Below are 23,725 nucleotides of genomic sequence, written 5' to 3'. Positions count from 1 at the left end.
TCAGAAAAAAAATCTTTTTCTCAGTAAAAGTGGTGATAAAAACCTCTCGTTTATTTAATTATGTTTACAAAATTAAAATAACATAAAGTTCTCTCTGTTTTATAATTGTATTAGAGATTTGTTTTGTAGTTGCGGGTGGCTTATTTGATTTTGTAAGGACGAGTAACGACAGAGGGTTGATAAATTTACAGGTCGTTGCGTTTCGTTTTATACTAATTGAAATTTATTCAAGTAATATGTATAGTTTAATGCAATATAAAAGACTAGTTATCGCCCGCAACTCCGTCCGCGCAATATGACGAATCTAACCCTGTTTCTTAATTTAGATCCCTTTAGCTATTTTGGAATTACGTGATAAGAAATATCTATATTTTCAAACTTTCACATTAAAAATAGTTAAGGTGGAATTTGTTCAAGTAACGCTCACTTTGTTCATTATGTGTACTTTTGTCGTTGCATTAATAAAATAGTCAGGCTATGAAAAAAAATCAGAGTGATTGTTTTTTTAAAATCATAAGGTGGCAAACGAGCAAGCGATCACGTGACTTCACCTAAATAGCGAAGCGACCGCAGCCCATAGCCATCCACAATTGCAGATGCGTTGCCTACCTCTATTCGACAGAGGAGGGGACGCACAGAAAGAGGATATACCCTCTTCCTATGCGTCCTCTTCTCCGTTAAATCCACTTCCCCAAACATGGACTAAAATTAGGCTTCCGGCACCACACTCATCAGACGAAACGCGGAATTGCTTCCACTTCACGCCTGTCTTCTGTGTGGTCCTGGTATTTCACCGGTCTACCCGACCCATTAGTGGACCCAACAAATATTGTTGTTGCGGGATCTCCTCCTGTAAAATAATGTAATCTTTTATAAAGGTAATAATTACAAGGGTGACAATTGAAATGGTTATATAATTGTAGGATTGAAAATTGTTAAAATGTTCCAAGCAAGGTTTGTCTATTCTATTGTTATGAAGAGAAAAGATTTGATTATTTGTTTGCATTGACTAGGCTCCGATTTCGAAAATATGTTCTCTGTTTGGAAGCTACACTATCCACGGGTGACATATTTTTTACTAGATTTTTTTCCCCGCGCGGAAGAAGTCTTGACAACTTCTGATTTTGGTCTCAGAAAAGAATCATAATTCATTTAAACAATGACTAGCTGTAGTCAGTAACTCCGTCGGTCCGAATATAAAGAATAATAATTTGTAGTCTATGCACTTTTTGTAGTAATCTATCCCTGTTCTAAATTTCATTTAGATCCGTTCAGTCGTTTTACGTGATAACAATCCTCCATTCATGCAAGCATTCGCATGTATAATATACTAGTTTTTGTGTACCACTCCGTACGAACGGTATTAAAAGAACAGAACACTTTTAAGTACCCTATGTGTTCTTCCAGACTTTGTTCTACATCTATGCAAAATTTCATTGAAATACATGTTGCCGATCCGATATCCGATCCGATAGTAAGATGTTTGTATATTAAACATTTGTACATATATGCAGTAAAATGTTTATTTCTTTTTAAAATTAATTAATGAAAAAACTAGTTTTTGATGCTCGCAATTAAATAGCGAAATATGAAGGAAATAAAAAAAAAACATTATTTTCATAGTCTTCCGTGACACCATTTTATGCAAATTAGAGTCTGCTCCGACTATTATTCAGCGTGAATTTCTGTCGGCAGTCAGGGCGGAAACGCTACTTGAATCAGATGTAAAAACACTGCAAGTAATTAGATGCTCCACTGTATTTGACGCGGCTTAAACTTGAGTGAAATGTGCACAAATGGCGTATTTAAGTTGCGACCGTGCTCATTTTAAAATCATTTTAAACAGAAGTTTATATACTGCCTTCACAGGCATTTAACAGAATTATACATAAATAGATAGGAAATTACGAACTAAACCCATAAAACTCTACCGCTAGAAGAGTTTCGGTTGTCTAGTTTGTCACCTGACACCTATACCATTAAGTGGAATTATTATTAAAATAAAATAAGTGCCCGTAATGTCCGCTCTATAAGTAGTTTTATACATGAATCTCTTTGTTTAAATTAGTACTTTTATTGTTTGAGATTAAGGTTTACAATAAAATAAAACTTGAAATTGTTATAAAAAAATATAAAATGTTATATATAGTTTATCTGTTAAAAAAGAATGTCTTTGAAAGCACTGAAGCCATTATTTTCAGTTTTTAAAATGGTACACAAAAAGGAAATATGTTGAAATTCATCGAACTCGAGTTGAAACGTCAACAACCAATTTTCTTTTAAAGGTTAACGTGCACTCCTCGTCAACCCAATGACATATTAAATAAAGACATTCAATATATCAATATACATAAGAGATCACACTATTTATAGAGCGGACTTTACGACCACTTTAAATATTTTAAGCATAACCGCACATAATCATTACTACTATCTGACACAAGTGTCAAACTGGACTATCGAAACTGTACCAGTAATAAAGTGTACATTTTGGTTTGTAAAGTCCCGTCTATTGATACATTATATACAATATGTCTTTGACTGTAAACTGTAAATTTTAATAAACATATTTAATTTGAATAGAACATCATAAAATACGTAAACTTTGATATGTTAACGTACACATTGCTGCTTAAAAATTTCTGTAGTAATAAAAACATTTATAGGCGTCAGTAAACAGATGTCCCTTTGACATAGAGTTAATTATGTATCTAATAATATCTACATCAGTCGAGTGAACAAATTTAGATCCCGCGGGAATAACTCGCTTCTTTTTTATTCTACCGTCAAATTTTACTGCCGTAACACTTGTATTCATATATTGCTGTCGCTATTTTCCCAAAGAGCATGAGAGAGATGACTGATGAATATAGTTTACACAAGTCGTCTGACAGAGAAAACGCATTGTTATGTTGGCATATGAGGTTTATTATGGTAGCGTTACCACTAAAGGGTAACGTCCATGTAACTAAGGAATTTAATGCAATGTTATGTTCAGATGGAAATTATCCAATTGTGTTATTGTTTTTAGTTACTGTGGTTTTCCTTTGCCGAAGCGCCTGTACTGTATTGGATGACAATATTATGTTTTATAAGGTACGATTACACTACTACACTATTCCCGGTACACTCAATGTATGTCTCTGTATGAACACGAGTATATCTGATTGTAAGAATTGTTGCAACACGATAATAAGTGTCGAATTAGTTGCTGTGTATAAATCCGTACAAGTATAAATAGTTCATACAATAATGTTGCACATGTATGTCGGACATTATGCCGCAGTCTAACCTCACTTTTGCAGTACATACATATGTCACAACGATTTATCCAACAACGACACTTTTAAACTTGTATAATTAAAATAAAAAACTCGGGCCAAACTTTGAAGTAATTGTGTTTGAATTTATTTTAATACAATCGTTCTAACAAAGATTATTTTAAACAAGATTCGACATTATTGTTTTTCAACAATAGAGGTTGTTGTATGATACAAATCACTACAATCAGAATAAAAGTAATACTTCTAATGGATATTGCCTTTTGTAAATAATATTGTTGTATTGTAGATAGTATTGTAGAAAGTATTACAGCGTGTGATCCCGCGTAGTAACTTTCTGTCTTATAAAATATAATTTTTTAGACTGAATTTAAAATATTATTATGTTAAAATACATGCATTTTATTCACGGTACACAAATTAAAGAGTTGGATCAAAATAAAAGGCAATTTTAACCAAAATTAAATATTTAGTTATATTGATATATTTAAGGTTACTGATTAAAACAAATATTCAAATACGAATTTACAATGCTACAATAAGCCCGGTCCAATTAAATAAATATTGAACGCATTTATACAATAAATTATAGTTCTCATTATAATTTAAAATCGTCCAAAAGTTGTCTAACTTTTGGACGTAAAAGCAAGTTTGAAATTTAACAGCAGATGACACAAAAAATTTCTGGCCCGGTGAGAGAGGCGCTGCTATCGCGGTTAGTTCTGTCAGAATATGTAAGGCAGCTAATGTACGAGAAAAACCTTGTGACCTTGCCAGGAGGACGCTAGTAACCTACGAGTATCATTATTTAATTTAAATTATGCCCATCGGGACAGATAACTTGTCGTAATGTGTGAAAGAATATATATAGTTATTGGGCGGATTTCAAGCACGAAAAGAGTGTTTTATTTTAGTTAATTCATCAACCTACCATTCAGCACGATTCAGTGAAATTCCATAGCCTATTTTTCCAACACCTGTTATATTGACGAAGCTCTTTTTTTTTTGCTGGCAGTTCAGATTTAAGTTTATAAGGATCAAAAAAAGAAAGATTTTGCTCACTAGTTGCTTGAGAAAGGCATCTTAAACCTAGCTTTTTGAAGAAATCTTTTCTCTGTATAATATCAGGTATAATTGAAATAAGATATATTTTGGATGTAAAAATTTATTTTATTTACAAATGCTTTGGCGTAACGACAAATCTATTTATACTCTCAACCACGTGACATTTAACATGGATATGCCCGTAGGATATAAAATAAAATTGCCTACTTAAGTAGCACCATTCCCGTAATAGAATTCCTTACGTAAATGGCAGCAAAAGATTTCTTTACCGTCGCTCGGAATTGTAAATATTTATTTGGTTCTTTGACAATTTTATTCAAAGTTTTTAAAGGAAGCTTTCGCGTGTTTGTTTTTACGCGATGTTTAGGTCAGTTGCACGAATGACCCGGCTCACCCGGTGCAATACCACGAACACACAGAAGTCAGTTGTGAAGTGGAAGTAATTCCGCGTTTAGTCTGAAGAGTGTGCGTTCCGGAGGCCTTATTTTAGTTCCCTTTCCCTTCCCTTCCTTTTCTTATAAGAAAAGGGTGGAATGGGTTTTTGATGTAGTGTTCGCCTAGGAAGGGGAAACATTCTATTTCTGTGCGTCTCCTTCTCCGTCGATTACTAATCTAACCTTCCTACCTAACGCATCTGCAATTGCGGATTTCTATGAGCAGTGGTCGCTACGCCATTTCAGCGAATTCAGTTAACCGCTTCCTCGTTTCCTACCTAATAATTAAAAAAAGCCCTTGCTGATGTTTTTAAATTATCACACCAAAGTTTAATCGAAATCTGTCGAGTTGTTTTTGATCGCAAACGTACATTGTATTTATAATAGGTAGATTACTACACCTTTGTGAGCTTTTACAGTAAGCTTTTATAACATTATAGTTCTCAGTATCTGTGCGCAGTTTCTGTTTTTATCTGTGTACAAGTTGGCTTATATTAGATAGTATAATATAATAGCTTATAAACGCATAAAAATCTATAAACCAGCATCTCAAACAGATCGGTAGAAGCCAACATTTGATCATAGTCAAGAAGCAGTTTGCGATTAATTTATAAGAAACGGATGCTGGTTTTCGCTTCGTTGTAAATTATTCAAAGGTTTTATTATTTCATTATTAGCTGTTTTTATTATTATTTCTATTGTAATTCAATAGAGATAATTATTTTATTTATAGCGTAAAATTAACTTTACCTTTTTTGTTACAGATAATTCCTGTATCTGGAGAAATCATCTATGAGACGAGACAATTTTACTCGTAGACAACTACAAATGTATTGTAAATAATTTGAAATAAATTAATTAAAAATATTAAATAGAAACATACTGTATTGCCTAAACGTATTAACTTTTTGAATCTACTTATAATAATTAAGTAGTCTTTAGATGTGTTGGTGTATACTTATTTGTTAATGTAATGGAAATAACACAATGTTATTTTCTGGATGTTCATAAAAGATAAAAAGATGGCGTATAAGAAAAATAATATGCGACTATTAAAGATATTATATCTTTTATTACTACTAAGAGCCGATGACGTCGTTGTAACTACAAAAGGTGAGTGTTTTTATTACGACAAATCAATATCTAAATTTTATAAACAAACGTTAAAAGTCCATTAACCACCAACTGACCTAAATTAAGTTTGGATTAGTAAAGCTGTAGTTTTAAGGAAATTTATTGATAAATTTAAGTAAAACTGCATATAAAGCATGGCCAGCTAATAAATAATGCGTTAAAAAAAAGTAACTACTTACGTCAAAATTTATGTGCAGAGATGCTTTAGTAAAAATCAAAATCGTATAGACAATGGTTTGTTATGTCGGAATAATATTGTCCCCTTCGAAGTCTTAATAATAGATTTTGAGTGTATATGTTGTAGACATAGTTTTTTTTCATACTTTATTTTCGCGAAAGATAACAGAATAACATTTGCCGTAGTATGTATAGCGGCAAAACTATAAAAACGAAGGATAAGGAAAAAATAACAAATAAGCAGGAATACAGGATCATTCATCAGATAAAAGTGTTAGTTTTGAATAAAAATGAGACATAAGAATAACATAAAAACATAGTATAACTAAAGTGTAGAGTAATCAATTCTTTTTTTTAGTCTATTCCATACTAGCTGACCGTCGTAACTTCGATAGTTTTTTTTTTTTTTATTAACTCAGAGATAAGTAGCGTTCTAACGGTGAAAGATTTTATAAATCTGTCCAGTAGTTTTTCAGTTTTTTCGTCACCAACATAGAAATATACCAAATCTTACCTTTTTAAAATATTATAGGTAGAATCATCTTAAGATTTAATATTAATAGGTTGTCTAAATTTGTGTTAGTGTATTTGATTAATATTAGTTGCCGACATAAAAAAGTCCCGTCAGTGAGATGGTAGTAGCGCGGTGTAAGGTGCTCCCCAGGGAGTGACAAACGTAACGAAGCGCGCCACATCCTCTTACAGCTCGAATACATTTTACCAGAATACGTACGACTTTTTCCAGGTTAGTTATTTATGTTCTCATGCCAAATTTCCGAGTTGAAAAATTGCGGATTTCCACTGACGACCCACGTCACGCGAACAAATGTCGCACGGCTAGAAATTTGCCGGAAAATAATTGAAATATATAAGAAAAAAAAGGCCGAAGAAAAATACGTGTCTTACTTACACTCAGAGTACTGGAACAGTATCGTAGTTTAGATTTTATATACTATGTCTAAACTAAGGGACGAATTAAACAGCTTTATGTGTGGCAACTTCAGCTGGTTACTTAAAAACTATTAAACTAAGAACACTTTTGTTTACTCGAACTATTGCTTGTCAAAACGTTATCTCTTTAAAAAAACGTTTAAACTAAATAAAATAATTTTAAACTAAATTTAGTTACAGTACACATAAAATAAAAAATATAGTAAATATAAAAATATACAATTTACTAATTATATATAATATACTAAATATATACATATTTAAAAATATAGTAGCATAACTTAAGTTTTCTCGTCATGTTTCTAAGTTTTGTCCAATATGAAATGTAATTTAAAGTGATAGCTTACGTTCGTAAAATGAAAGAAAAGCCTTGAGCGGATCTCCTCACTAATTCTGAATTTAAATGCATGAGATCGAACAGTTTCACACAATAAGCGATCTCGAACCGCTTTTTACTAATTTTTAAATTAAACACAATAATTGACTTCAACACTGGGAACGTTATGAACAACCTAATTTATTCATAGTATTCGCCCAATGATCGAAATTCGACCATAATTCATGCTCAAAGATTATTTTAATTCGCCATATTAACTGTGTCGAATTTTGAGTTCATCCGTTCGCATAATTTCTCTATAAACGGGTACCGTCAAACAAGAATATCTGGCCCGGTGACAGAGATGTTGCTATCACGGTTAGTGGTGTCACAAAATATATAAAAACCTATTTATGCGCTGAAAATTCAATAAAAAAATACGAGTCTGCTACAGTACAGCAAGGATCTTATTACACTTTTTTGACAATGACATGGTGGCGCTTGTGAGCCATATTACTTTAGTTTGACTTAAGCCCACCAGGTTCCAAAACGTTGTCGGTCTATACAGAATTTTCACTTCACGTATTATCTTACTAATATTATAAACTAGCTTTTACCCACGACTCCGTCCGCGCGGAATAAAAAAATGCACACAGGATAAAAAAAAAGTTCCTATGTCCGTGTCCTAGTTCTAAGCTACCTCCCCATCAATTTTCAGCTAAATCAGTTCGACCGACGTTGAGTTATAAATAATAGTGTAACTAACACGACTTTCTTTTATATATATAGATGCGAATGTTTGGATTGATGGATGGATGTTTGTTTGAAAGTATCTTCAGAACGGCTCCACGGATATTAACGAAATTTGGCACAGATGTAAATCATCATAGTCTGGAAGAAAACATAGGCTACTTATTATTTTTTTTAATTCCGCGCAGACGGAGTCGCGGGCGACAGCTAGTGATGATATAACTCAAATTTCTATGAGCTGTCATGAATAGGTCAAATGTCACGATAGATACGATTAAATAAAAAGTCTATTGTCTCTACTCGACTCCAAAAGATTAATGGAGTCGCACATGACGTCATCAGAATCGCGCCGAACGAATGACCTCGTGATGTAATTTGGAATTGTTCGACTCATCGAGTCACATTAGGACTATGTCACATTGTCAATACGTGGCTAACTGTAACATTATAGAGACAATACGAGTGATAATGTAAAATCAATCTTACTAATATTATAAATGGGAATTTTTGGATGGACAGATGGAAGTTTGTTTGAAGGTATCTCCAGAACGGCTGCATGGATCTCGCTGAAATTTGGCATGGATATTGAACATAGTCTGGAAGAACACATAGGCTACTTATCACGTTTTTTTTTAAATTCCTCGTGGACGGTGTCGCGGGCAACAGCTAGTAATAGAATATTTTTTTTTATTCGTAAACTTGAGATGAAAAATGTAATCAGGGAATGTAATTACTTGGCATTTGAATTCATACCACGTTCAGAGGAACATCTGTCCTTAAATGCAACGCACATGTTCAAAGTCATTATTTAATTACTTTATAATATACTATCTGTCGCCCGTGACTTCGTACGCGAGTAAAAAAAATTAATTAGTACTAGTGTTAGTTATTAAGTAGTAGTACTGTGTGTTCTTCCAGAATAGGTTCTATATCTATACCAAATTTCAGTGAGATCCATGCAGCCGTTCTAGACATACCTTCTAACAAAACATTCATCAAAACATTCGCATTTTCGAGTACAATATTAGTAAGAGTCATATATCAGCGAGATAAATGTAGCCGTTCTGTAGATACTTTCTACCAAACATCCATCCATACATCCAAATATTCGCATTTATAATACTAGTAAGAAGTAAGAATAAAGCATTTTGAAACATAAATTAAGTATAATCTTATAGAAAAATTGGAATAAGTTTTGCTTAGTGATGGTATTATTTCAAAAGCACTCGCAAAATACACATAACTATTCAGTGTTTGTGTATTTTACTCTACTATTTTGTCAAAGCCACGTAACTAATGATTTCGCGCACTATCTAATATATACTCGGCTCTCCAGCCACCGTTTTCATTGTAATGGACGTTTAGTGTCGTTTGCCGCTAGTGTTGTTTATAAATGGACTGTACTATACTGTTGAGCAGTTTGCGAAGTACATTACTTTCATGCTATCAAAGGAAACTAGCCCGTAAAATATACTGAGGCAAAAGATAGGTTGCTATTTCTGTTTTATTATTTATTTGTAAAAGTATATAACTAATTCAATTACTTTATCTGTCAAAAGTGATAGAGCCCGCAGAAACAAGCTTAGTGAATGCACGAGTGGCCTGCTCGACGGGTGCAATACCAAGTTCACACAAAAAACGCGAAGTGGAAGTAATTCTGCCTCTCGTCTAATGAGTCTGCGTACCGGTAGACAAATTTCAGTTCTTACACTTCTTACCCTTTTTTATAACAAAGCATGGAAAGGTGAACTGAATTAGAATCGGAAGGAGAAGGTATAGGAAGTGGTAATACCGTCTTTCTGTACGTCCTCTCCTCTCTATATTTAACGTAGGCAACGCATCATAAACTTGTTGGAGGTGTCAATGAGCTACGGCAAGTTTGTTGCTTGCCACTTTATATAAAGACATAAAACTAACTTAATCACATAGGTTTTTTCTAAATAAATAGTTTAGGCCAAAATTACAATCTTAATTGAAACCTTTTCTTGTGTTCGACTTATCTGGTTTCCTATTGTATTCCTCCTTTTGTGGTATTTCTTTTGTTTGATTGCTGCGTTAATTAGAATACATTGCAAAGCTGTCGACATGGTATATTCCGATATTATTATAATATGGAACATACATATGTGTAATCTATACTTATAAGGTTTCACGTGAAACCTGTCTTAAGCAAAATAAATGACTCTGGTTTTAATACAAGTGTTTCAAAAGTGAAGACACGGAAATACGAAAGAGTGTGTTTGACAGCGGTTCATTTTATAAACTTTTATGAATATTAAAAATCGTACGTATGGAGATAAAGTATAATTTTACAAATATTATCGCTTATTATTAATATTTTATCACATGTTATTTATTTTTATTTTGACTAAGTATATTTATAATTTTTTGCGAAGAGTTAAAATAATTTGGCGGTTTTTGTCATACATTTTGAAACTATATTATAGCTAGTCGGCACACAAGGTTTTATAAACCATAATTTTTTTGGCCTATTTTCTTACAGATCTTAACCGCCCGTCTGTCTTCTTGGGAGGAATAAATTAAAATTAAATAAAAATTTTAAATCATTAAAAATATATATATATATATTATTGGTGTACCTTTTATAAACACATTTAAAGAATATACTGTCATAGTATTTGCTCATGAGATTCCAGACAGTACAAACTAGTAGAAAATAATAAAAAAATGTTACACTTAACAGATGTCTAGCCCAAAACTTTGAAAAGGGTCCATATTTTGATTGTAAGCGACTGTTGTTGACATCAAGTGCTATTGTGCGGTACCCTACACTACCCTGCGTGAGGGTTCAAAGAGGACCCTTTTCTAATTGTTTGCACATTTCACAGTATTTCCATAGGGAACGAGTGCTTTTTTGTACAGTACGAGTAATTACCTCCTATTTTTCAAGTTTGTTTTGTGAGAAATATTATGTTGATAATTTTAATATTCTTATACATAGAGTTTTTAGTTGTGTATTAAAAAGGGCGTAAGTTAATTTACAGGCTCATATTTCTGCAGTACAGTTGTCACATTAATAGTCCTTATTTTATTAAATGGGTATTAGACCAAGCAGTTCGAATTTAGAAATTCTTTTGTTTATTTAAATACTCAAACTCGTTCAATATTTAGTTATGAATTCCATCTGTGTTGATTTCTCATACAAAATATTAACCTTCCTTCAGCGACCATTAAAAGTTTCAGAGTGTGACATAATTGTTATAAGATTTAAGTATCCATCCAAAATAATATTATAAATGCATTTAAAATTAAAAAAATGGATCATTTAATATTTATTATCAATTTACAGTTGACGACGTTATATTGGTTTGTTTCCCCTAAGAGCTATTGAATCAGTAAGGGTGGACGCCGACACAATTTTGCTCAAGGCGAAAGTAAACATCTATGAATTTTAAATTAACAAAATAATATTATGTTTATCTACATAATATTCCGTTTCGAAACTATTTGCGTTCAGTTATATAAGTCTTTAGTCCTTAAAGTAAGTGGTAATTGATTATAATAGACTTTCGGGATCGATAATAATCTCGTCTACAAAATCTAAACTAAAATGAAATCTTTATTAGTTCACTAAATTTAATGGTTATTGGATAAAAGGTATTTATAGTGCAAAAAAAACTTGAGAGGTGTCAAGGGACACCCGGATGGAACGAAGTTCGTTTCGATTAATTAGTGAAGGAACCAATGTTTATTCTATGAATAAAAAACTTAAGTCTTCACAAGAAGTACATTTTATTTCTATGAATTTTTGTTATATATTGTCACGTCGTTGCCATGGTTACTATAGCAAAAAAGTGTCGTGACAACTTTTCGTAAGAATTTTTTCCGTCTAGCCCCCCTTTCACAACGCGCGATAAGGAACTTCGTTCCAAAATAAGTGACCGTGGGTTTTCACACTCGAATTATACTCATATAAAACACTTTGTCGTCTCATGCATAAAGTCCGCACTATGTGTTCATTATGTATTTAATTTTTTATGGTGATACGAACGTACTATCTGTCTGTGAGTGTGTCACCGACACTAATTTGTTCCATTGTTTCTCAACCGATATTACCAAACAAATAATAAGTACAAACACCTTAAACCACAAGTAAACATTAACGAAATATGTGCCAAATTTTAAACACTACAATTGCAGTGTGGTTTAGTTAAAGTTTGTTATAATTGTTGCACTTTAGCGTGGCTCGTAAGCGATAGTATCCAGTAGCGGCCCCACAGGCTGATATATTGCCCTCATTGTTGTGAACTAACAACAGTCCATTCTGGCTAACGGCCCGCTTCACTGACCTCGTACGCCGAACATTAAACGATCAACGTATGCATACACACTAGATATTATACTATTATTAACATGAAATATTGTTCATTGTAAAACGAACTTTGAATATGAACGTGGCATACTGGTAGGGGTACGCCAGGAAGAGATGAACGGATTGAAAGTTGACATGATTAAGAAGAGATTAATGACAGAAGATATTGATTTAGAGGACGAAAACCGGAGCGCTAACCCTTCGTGAGTTGAGTAAGAACTGGCAGGTGAGAAGAAACTGTAAAGGAACAAATTTTTAGTCAAATGTTACGTGTTTTTCCAAGTATTTGATAGTACGAGTATAAAGCCTTGACTGTATTTAAAACGGTTTATCCATATTTAAACTATTCCATGAATACGTCAATAAAAAAATTTAACCAAAAATTGATGAATTACCGGAATCATTTTGAACGTTATTCTATAGCTCTCAGATTTTCTGTGAACTTTGTAGAAAATAAAAATTAAGAGTTAACTCATATTAAACTTTGTTTAACTTTTTTAAACATGCACAATAATATTGTCAACATTAACAGACTTCGTTTATTTATTTTATTTATTCGTTTTATAAAAATGGTCCTATTTATTTTTAATAAAAATTTACATTTCATGAAGGTGAAAAAATTGGACACATCACGAAAAAACAATAACAGAAATCAATTTAGCGGAAAAACAACAAAATCAGTTTGTAGGGATTAAATCAAGCACTCAACTTAAAATACGTTTTGACTTTATCTGCATGTTGTGATAGCAATTTTCAACAGGACTTGATGAATACCCATACATCAAAATAAATCTTACTAATAATATAAATGTGAATGTTTGGATGGATGGGTGGATGTTTGTTTGAAGTGCAGAACGACTCGACGGATCTAGATGAAATTTGCCATATATGTAGATCATAGTCTGGAAGAACACATAGACTAATTATTAGTTATTACGTTTTTTAATTCGGACGAAGTCGCGGACTACAGGTATGCGTATATATACATACATAATATCTATATTATTCTAAAAATGTGTATCCGAAAGCTATGAATTGTTCAACGTTTGTAATAGAAATAAACTTAAAACTACTGGACTGAATAAAAATAAATCTTTTACCATTACAATTCTTACGTCATCCCTGAGTTACATAGTCATAGTTATTATCTACCCTGACGAAGCAGGGACTGGACCGCTAGTTTTTTTTACCCTGCAACTAAAACATAGCATAGATTCAAAATACAAATGGGATTATTTTATTATATAAGTATGTATATTTTAAATGCTATATCTTATATATCTAAAGTGGAGACTTTTGGTGTTGGAGGCCAAGGCCCACTTTGGGTCACTGCGTCACCCTAGTTAGTTTATATTTCTTTTATATATTTATTGGTTTATATTTATTTAATCTAATACATAATAGAAAGCGAGATGGAGACAATTAAATTCGAATTAAATTATTACTACACAATCCTAATATTAACCCAAAATAGCAATAATCATTCGAAAACATCTGAAATCAAAATTCATTTCAAAGGATCGTTTTATTTTCTGCTATCGATATCACAAAGTGAATGTTCCCTCAATCACGACAGTTGGGCTTGAACGTGTTAAGGCTTCGTACAAATCAATGTGTAGTGAGCTAACTCTGTGACTTGTTAACGGCTATTGCCACTCGGACCGAATGGAACTAGACCTTGCTTGAATATAACACGGAATTAGACTTGAATATATTGATTTATTGACAAGTTTTATGTGAGTTTTTGTATGAATGTACTGAATAAACTTTAAAAACTACCTGACATTGAAAAATTCTTGAATTATAATTCTTTAGCTTTTGCCCGCGTATTTACCCGCGCGGAATTAAAAAAAAGACTATAAGTAGCCTATATGTTCTTCCAGATTATGTTATAAATCTGTGAAAAATTTCATCAAGATCCGTTGAGCCATTCCAGAAATAGTTTCAAACAAACATCCATCCATTCATCCATCTAAACTTTCGCATTTATAATACTATAGTAAAATTCCTTTTTTTGAAGCGTTGTTTATCTAATGCATAACATGGTCAGATGTAGGGGATGTACAGAAAAAAGACATTTCCCTTGCTTGCGTAACTCTTTCTGTGGTCTAATATAACTTTTATTTTTTTATTTATTACAAACAATGTTGTTGAAAAGTTTTAGAACATAACAGGAACAAAGGGAGTATTGTGTACGCTTAGTATATCCCCATTAACCTATATAAACGAGTCATCCATCAAATGACGGCTATTTATAACGTTATAATGAAAGGCTCCAAAACTTCTACTTATTTACCAAAATTCTATTATCCACTTAGAAAGAGAATGTCGCTTGACGTGTTAGATGGGTACACCTTTGGCGTCTTTTATCTTGAAAATAAATTTATCATGTAACGAAACGAAATGATTTATACTGCTGGCAGAACAAATGTAGACGAAAATAAAAAAGTGTAAAGGTATAGGATAAATAAGAATTAATTATTAGTTTCATCAACATATCAAAAAAATGTATATGGTACTTGTAGGTTTTATTTCAAGTTTATTGCTAATTGATTCGTCATCACCAGCTCAGTCAAGTCAGAGACGACTAGGGCATAGTAAACCACGCTGGCCCAGTGCGGGTTGCTTTCATCTCAAGTATCTGCAGGTTGCATCACAATGTTTCTTCACCGTAAGAACGTCGGATTCTGAGAGATGTACATATGTAAATTGAAAATCGAAAACATTGGTACATGGTGGGATTCGAACCCAGGACCTGCAGATTGCAAGTCGAGTGTTTATTAACCCTTTAACTTTAAATTAACGGATTGTTATTTTTTAAGATATATTTAGTTTGTCTTTTTTCACGTTACTAACTTTCTATTTTATTTCTTTATAGTTTCAAATTATCGCATCGGCAGGGAGATGTCAGTAATAAACAGTAAGATAAAGCCAACGAGTTCTATACGTGTTGTAGAGCCGAGCTTTACGGGTCCCATAGAGAACGTCACAGGCGCTCTCGGCAAGGAAGCTGTACTGACGTGCCCAATTGCTGACCTTGGAGATTATATGGTAAATATGCTAATAATAGTTATGCTGATTACTAATCTTTTTATTTTAGATAAAAATAACAGACAAAAGTTCATGACAATTGTTCAACGACGTTAAAGAAAGAACATAAGTAATGAAAAGTATGGATTACACTAGCTGTCGCCCGCGACTCTGTTGGTGCGGCATTTAATAAAACTTAAAAAGCAGCCTATTCTTCCAGACTATGTTCTACCTCCGTGGCAAATTCATCAAGATTCTTTGAGCCGTACCAGATATACCTTCAAACAAACATCTATCCATGATGAAAGAAAAATACATCAAAGATGCGGCCACTGAAACACAAATGCTGGTTTTCAGTTGAACATTATGTTCAACAACTTAAGTTAGATAACTTATAATTACAACATAAATAAATAATTAACTACAACAATGACAAGTCCCCATTATTGATGGTAACATTAGACGTGTGTTGATGTTCATTTTATTAAAAAAAAAATAATAATTTAAAATGTTGCGTACATTACTTTTTTCATTGCAACATTCATAATTAATTCTTCATTAATACTGAATAAAATTATTATAAGTGAGTACAGCAATCACAAAATTAATTTGCTATAATGGTTATTAAACCTTAGCATTAGCTTATTCAACAAATATAAAATGAAAACGTCTACATTGAAAATCAGCAAACTATCTCACGCTTCCGGAAACTCGTTCATTCTATTTACCCGTTTCCTGCCTTTTTCCGAAGTTTGTTAAGTTTTACTATTTATTTACCTAACCGTTTATTTTTCATTTAGCAAAACTTTTTTTTATTATTATTTAGTCATAAACAACGTTATCCATAGAAGATAAACATATTTTGCAGCAATAGAAATAAAAAAAATAAATAGAGTTCAGATAAAAATAGTACTGTAGTTAAATATTGATATTTATTTACTCAGGTTGCGTGGATCACGGCGGACGACCAGACAGTGCTCTCCCTCCAAACGAAACTTGTCAGGCACAGCACTCGATACTCTATAACTAATGATCCCCCGGGAGCGTGGCAGCTGCACATACGACAACTGAGAATCGCGGATCGGGGATGCTATATGTGTCAAATAAATACAGCGAAAATGAAAAAACAAATAGGATGTATAGACGTCTTGGGTAAGACTAGTAAAAGTTAATATTTACTAACTCGTAGCAGTAGTAATTTCTCGTAAGCTGCTACGAGTCGTAGCATGTAGAGTTCCGTAGCACTTCAACTTCACCTCCCGTAGCATTCAGATTATCCAATGCAAAGATAATAATTATTAAAATCGCACCAGTAACTATTATGATTTGTTTGTTGAAACAATGAAATTTCCTTATAATTAGCTTGCTTTTTTTATAATTACTCAACACTAATTTATATTTTATTTTCAATCTTATTTTACAGAGCCTCCAAATATTTTGGATGAAGGTACGAGTAGTGACGTCACAGTACAGGAAAATACAGACGTAGTAGTAATATGTAAAGCAAGCGGCCATCCTGAACCCAGAATATTGTGGCGAAGAGAAGACGGAAGTAATATTCTACTGAGGAACGAAGCAGGTGTCTTGAGTAAGGGTAAGTTTCAATTAGAATTTATTTTTCCTTTACACATTTAATTAAATACATTGCTAAGTTATGTTTTAATGGCAAATCCTTTTAACAAAAAAAAAAAATCCAACACACAATAGACTATCCATATTATAAAAATTAATATTATAAAAACTGATTTAATAATTAGTAATCCAGTTTTTCTTTTCATTAGCCATCGTTCACAACATATTTTACATCTTAATACCAATTTATGCAATCTAGAAGCCTAAATCTTTCAAAATTAGATTTAATATGATAATTGACTTTATAGTTGATAACTTCGTGGGCCCCGTGTTAAACATCACAAGGGTCGATCGCAAACAGATGGGAGCGTACCTCTGCATCGCCTCCAACGATGTTCCGCCCTCCGTAAGCAAGCGGATTATGGTCGCTGTTAATTGTAAGTTAAACTTCTAACAATCAACTACACTCGACTTTACAACTGCGACTTAGCAACTGTGACTTGGCAACTGCGACTTATGCCCGTTTCACACGGAGCAGAACAGCGAGACACTGCGGTACTGCTATCGTTTTGACAGCATGTATTGCACTATCTACTACTCTTCCCCAGTGTTCTGCGTGATGTAAAAAAGCATTCGCAACTTATACTTTTTTATTTTGACAGTTGCTCCAACGATAAAAGTAAAATCAAAAGTTGTTAGGGTAACAACTGGCTCCAATGCAAATCTTGATTGCATCACCGAGGCAAATCCTGCTGCTAATACTTATTGGCTCAAAAGTGGAGATGAAATGATTTTATCTGGGTAAGCAGAGAAATAACGGATTAAACTTTGGATTTCATAAGCTACTAGTACCTGTATAATTATCTCCCAGTACTTTTCCCATACGTTGTGGGGTTGGCGCACCAGTTTTCGTCCTCCAGATTTATCATGTCACCTTTAATGCAATCCATTCATTTTTTTCTAACCATGTACCAACATTCGTAATTAAAGTAACTGCTTACATTAATACATCTCAATATTCATAAAATTTTACAGGTAAATCTTGTCACGTCACCAAAAAATGTTTTCCTATTCTGATTCTACGGTACAAAAAATATAAGTACGCTCCTTTTTGTAACCTGAGCGTTGGAGCTAAATACAGACTTCCGTTAGCTCCGACGCGTCACACCTCTTTTACTTCAACAATACGTATACATACTTTTATGTTACATTCCAATTAAGTAACAACTAAAATCACATAATTTACTGTAGCATACGTTAAATAAATGATATTTAAATAATATTATTTTTTCAGTGAAAAATTCGAAATGTTTGAACAACGTCTCTCAGCATATCAGATGCAGGCGACTTTATTCATAAGGGATTTAACAACTGACGATACGGGAGTGTACACATGCTACTCTTCAAATGCGTTTGGTAAAGCTGAAGGCACTATCAGACTTTATGGTAAGTAAAAATATTATATACATACATGTTTACTTATTTGACATTACCAGATCAACAATAATAATAATTAAAAAAAACTTGAGAGGTGTCAAGGGACACCCGGATGGAACGAAGTTCCTTTCGATTAATTAGTGAAGGAACCAATGTTTATTCTATGAATAAAAAACTTAAGTCTTCACAAGAAGTACATTTTATTTCTATGAATTTTCGTTATATATTGTCACGTCGTTGCGATGGTGAAGTAGCGCTCATTCGTCGTTAACATACTTACTATAGCAAAAAGTGTCGTGACAACTTTTCGTAAGAATTTTTACCGTCTAGCCCCCTTTCACAACGCGCGATAAGGAACTTCGTTCCAAAAATACATGAACTGGTTCGAGTAAAGTTTAAGGTTGTGTAAATATTTTAAATGAAGGTTGTAAAAGAATAACTCCTCATTGTAGATTTACTATGACGTAACTTCCCTATGTGATTGCTTATGTGAAAATAAAATACTCTGGGTAAAGAGATAGCCACTAAATTATAAAGTAATATATTTCCCACATTACATGGTTCATCACATTACTTTTACGCATACGCATGCAGTGGTACTTTCAATATTTGCGTCCTAATCGGTCATTAAATCGCCTAGGGCGTAATACGTTATACGGTATACGAGTATCGAGCCAATCTATTAGCTTGGCGGTTAGAAACACAAACCAACAAGTTAATAGCATTAGTATTACGTATGGATAGTCAAAGATGTAAATTTCGTACCCACTTAAGATTTATTATCGATGATATTCCTATAGTGTGTATATTTTAGGATTATTAGTTTGACAATTAATTTGACATTTTCATTATTGTTCGTTAAGCACGTACGGTGCGACACTATAACAGCCGTGCATTAAGTACAATATTCATCCTCATACAAAACGAATTCAATACTTCATAGGCGTCAATTGTCAAACTAATCCTCCTCAAATAGGCACACTATATAATATAACGAAAACTGTCACCGTTAAAGCTTTTTATCAATATTTGTGTATATGACAAATTGTATTACTAATTGCATTGTGAGCGTCAAAAATTTCACTGACGGGTAGGAAATAAACGTCCTCGACAGTCCGTCCTTTTGCTTGTATGCACATAAAACTTTTTAATTGATTTACAACCACTGTGATCGTAAAGTTTTAAGAGACTTGACAGTGAAAAATTGTAACATAACCTGATCTAACAATTGAACAAGCCATTAGATAACAATGACAGTACAGGAGAGAATTTTGCTCTACCTAAAACATATAAAAATGTATAATAAAAATGCCTAGCGCGGAAGGTACCATGTGATCAAATTACACTTATTAACAACTTCAACGTGCTTATATATTTTTTACATAGTAGAGATGTTCTTAATTAACAAATTATATAATATAGGTAAATCATATAGTTACGTTTAATTAACTTTTATCGCTAATTATGAGTAAAATTAATTAAACGACTTACAAGAGATGTGCACCGATGTTGAAACATAATTAAGAACTTGTCACGCGAAGGCGACAATTATTGGCTTTATTGACGTTTTGAATATTGAAGTACCAGCTTTATCGTTACTTATATTTAATTAGCTGTTTAACCTCGCATTTTATTACCATATCGCAGAGTAGGGGACGCATAGGAAGGATAAATATCATCGTTCTTTGTCAATTAAAGGTAGGCAACACATCTGCAAAAGCAGACGTCATGGGAAACGGCACCTTCATTATTTTCGCTAAATCAAATGGCAGCTTGCTTGTTTGCCGCCTTTTGCTATAAAAAATAAGATTATGACTTGTTGTTATATTATTATATACTTAGAGTTAACTCATAGTTTTGAAGTGGATAAAAAGCCTCGCAGTATATTAATATGAGGAGCGATACCTAAGTATTGCTTATTAATATTAATTAAATATATCTGTGTGTAACAGTAAAGCATATCACTTATTAACAGTTAGTGATTGTACTTTTAATCTATTGCTTTCTCTTTTCCACGTATGTAAATAGAAATAAAAACAACAACTACAACAACGACTACAACAACCACAACAACAACAACGACAACTGAACCGCCGACAACAAAAGAAATTTCAACTACGACGACTACAGATTACACGTCGCTGACACGTAAGTAATTGATCACCCATATATTGTCAAATTCGGTTTTAGAATTAAGTTAACTGGCTAGCATAGTATGTACTTCCCTTCCACACATCGCTATCAGTCGTCATATATCTGAATTCAGTCCCGTCTTGCGCACAGTTCATCGATACTTTTTTTAGTGTTCCTTTGTAAAGTATAATGATCTAAATGAATTCTATTGTAACTTTTAGATTTGATGGCACCAATACGTCCTGCTCAACAAAAGTATTACACCCCGGACGCTATTTATGGTAAGTTTTAATTAAAAAATAAATTATAGATTTAATAATAATAATGTACATAGTTAATTATTTCTAGAAATGCGAAAGATCTCTTAAGGATTCAAAATATTTTCGACGTATTTCTCGTTATAAATATTTCAAAATAAAGTTACCGTTTTTTCAGAGTTTCTTCGAGAAATATTAAAAAAGTCATAATAATCTGACACTTATTATAAAAAATTCAATGCAAAATAAAAATCTTTGATATAATTGTGACGTAGTACGAATTCATAAAATCTTAGAATAAGTTTTCAAAGAATCTTTTCTTTTAATTATTAAACTAGCACCACGATTCCACGATCTAACGTTGAGTGTTCGAATGATGGTACGCGCTAGTCTAGTCAATGCATATTCATTCTGCACTTAATGGCCCAACTTCTAATTTGGATGGAAACACTGTCGCCGTGCCATCAAGTTTTTCCAATTGTTGACTGCACGCACGTGGAAAGACGATTCGAATTAAACTGTTTTATTATTATTTAAGGTACTATGCAGAATGTCATCGACCAATCTGTCTTGGACGCAAGTCTATTTCCGTCTGCTGAGTCGACATGTTCAAAAGCTAGTCGTATTTCACCAAACAATAATATACTATATCATTTATCACCAATTTTATGTAAGACTACTGACTTAGATTTAGTACTAGTTATTACTGTAATAAATTGTGGTATATTTGGCATATTATTAGACGAAATTAGATGACTAGCTATATAATTTAAAACACATTTTCCCTTAATTTCGTAAGCACTATCTTAGATAGAATGTAATATCAACTACAATGTTTGCATCGTATTAAAATTGATATAACATCCATTCAATTTTTTTCAATCCACGTGGCAACATATCAATGGCATAGTCTAATGTTATATTGTAATTATCTGTGACTGTACTGAAAAGGATTTTGCAGATATTATAAACATATTAATAAATCAATTGCTCATTAAAACGAACCAGCACCTCCTTGATGCGGCCACCACGCGGCATTCACCCGTTGTCGCGCTAAAACTTTGGAATTGTTTGATAACAGTGCAATACAGCAAATACTAAATCATTCTCATTCACTCATTCAGCGTTAACTTTGACTAGTCGACAACGCGAGGACACCTCGTGGTGTATTGTCTGTTCTGTGTGAGTGTACTCGTATTATAACGAAAATAATTGTGTAATACAAAAGTAATGTTTGATTTAAAGTACCCTACAAGAGAGTTATAGCCTTCGTATTTGTGATAAAATTCAGTATCATTTTTTCTGTTTAAAATTCGCCATTGAACTTCGTTATTAAAATTAACTTTATTGTTTTTAAATTTCAAACTGTAATTAATTTAGTGAGTATATATTGAAATTTGAATAAGGATAATTGTAACATCAATTTATATCTGTAGAAGTCATAAAATATAATGAATTAATTAAAATGTACGTTTGAAATGAATTGCAAAATCACTGCTCAATTCCGATAATTATGACCGATTCGATTTTAAACTGAACATAATATTTTGATTGGAATTTCATATTACACTGGTGTTGACATTTAAACTTTATTAAAAATGGATAGAAGAAGGTACGTATGTACAGTCCCCATCAATATGTATACAGTTCAAAGCTTCAGAAATTTGTATTATACACGACAATAAAATATATTTTCAGTCGGAAGCGTATTGACGGACGCGTGCTGTATATTTACCCATGTTACTCAAGGTGTATACAAACTTCTGGAGCTTTGTTAACTTATTGTATACTATTAATGAAGATGCCTGAATAAAATTGTAGATATGAAAACTCGTATATCACGAAATAATATTTAAGATTAATAAATGTACGTAAACAGACTGATGTTAGAAAAGGAAAATAAGAAATGCAACGGTGGGTAGTTATTTTTATTAGATGCATATAGTGGCTGGTGACATACATTAAAGAAAACGCTTACAAAAGCTGCGTTGTATAGAACTATTATAAGTGTGAATAAATATTTAAAAAATACTGGAAACATAATAAAAAAATATATTAAACATCCAAGGCCCTAAAATTATACCAAAATAATTTTATGGAAAAAATCGAAAGTATTTTTTTCAAGATCTTTCTTAGATATGGCAAAATACAGCATATCAATTGTTTTAAAAACGAATACTGGTCAATCATATCATAAAAAAATTAAAATTTTAATGTCATGTTTCTAGTTTATATTATATTTTATTTTACAAGCCCCTTAACATTTTTAATACTAAATTGTATATCTTACAACTTTTAATATTATAATTTAAGAGGAGTGAAATATTACGTGCAGTGACTTTGTTACATTCAGCTTTCAATTAGTTTAAATACAGATCCAAAACATCTTCTTTTGTATTTATTTACGATTCGTTTGAAGATATTAGGTATGAATAAATTTAAATCCGTCCAGATATAAAATATAGAATCCTAGGAAAGGAATCCACTGAGTTAAGGATTCCCATGTGCAGTTACTTTATCGTATCCTTTCAGGAAGAAAATTTTATGCATTCTTTTAATTTTGATTAACAAATAAGGTAACTAAATTAAAAATGAAGTGTTCGTAAAAATGAACAATATTGCTTATAACTTCAAAGAAAGACTTTGTTATTTTTTAACGTAATAATGTTTTAATTTCTACTAAATGTACAAGTAAAGAAAGCTATGAATGCTTGTAGTATTATGAAAACGTCACATGCCAAGAAAATGTATATTATGTAAATATACAAACAATTTTGTTATAATAAACTTCGTGATAAAAGTTTTGTGAGATTTTGCAAAACTACCGCATTTTAGAAATCGATCACTTTTATCAT

At 32.3% G+C, this 23,725-nt stretch overlaps 1 protein-coding gene across 1 annotated transcript; it reads left to right on the top strand.

Annotated features, from left to right (window-relative positions):
- The first annotated feature begins 5,867 nt into the window (after positions 1 to 5,867).
- On the top strand, positions 5,868 to 21,626 carry LOC106712502 (limbic system-associated membrane protein). Its single transcript, XM_045683003.1, has 10 exons — positions 5,868 to 5,893; positions 15,320 to 15,492; positions 16,416 to 16,623; positions 16,895 to 17,065; positions 17,352 to 17,480; positions 17,706 to 17,844; positions 18,338 to 18,489; positions 20,509 to 20,628; positions 20,835 to 20,894; positions 21,409 to 21,626. The coding sequence occupies exons 2-10, from the start codon at positions 15,346 to 15,348 to the stop codon at positions 21,624 to 21,626; spliced, it is 1,344 nt and encodes a 447-aa protein (XP_045538959.1). The 5' UTR covers positions 5,868 to 5,893; positions 15,320 to 15,345.
- The last annotated feature ends 2,099 nt before the right edge of the window (positions 21,627 to 23,725 follow it).

The sequence above is a fragment of the Papilio machaon genome, chromosome 20 (genome assembly GCF_912999745.1).
Source record: "Papilio machaon chromosome 20, ilPapMach1.1, whole genome shotgun sequence".
Classification (NCBI taxonomy): Eukaryota; Metazoa; Arthropoda; class Insecta; order Lepidoptera; family Papilionidae; genus Papilio; species Papilio machaon.
Note: the sequence above shows the minus strand (reverse complement) of the source record. Positions and strands in the feature narration are given on the sequence as shown.

Bases quoted from the DNA above. Each gene is read 5' to 3' on its own strand.
- LOC106712502 (XM_045683003.1), top strand. From the start codon at position 15,346: ATGTCAGTAATAAACAGTAAGATAAAGCCAACGAGTTCTATACGTGTT. The intron at 17,066-17,351 runs GTAAGTTTCAAT...TTGACTTTATAG, and splicing joins AGCAGGTGTCTTGAGTAAGG to TTGATAACTTCGTGGGCCCC. The intron at 17,481-17,705 runs GTAAGTTAAACT...TTATTTTGACAG, and splicing joins GATTATGGTCGCTGTTAATT to TTGCTCCAACGATAAAAGTA.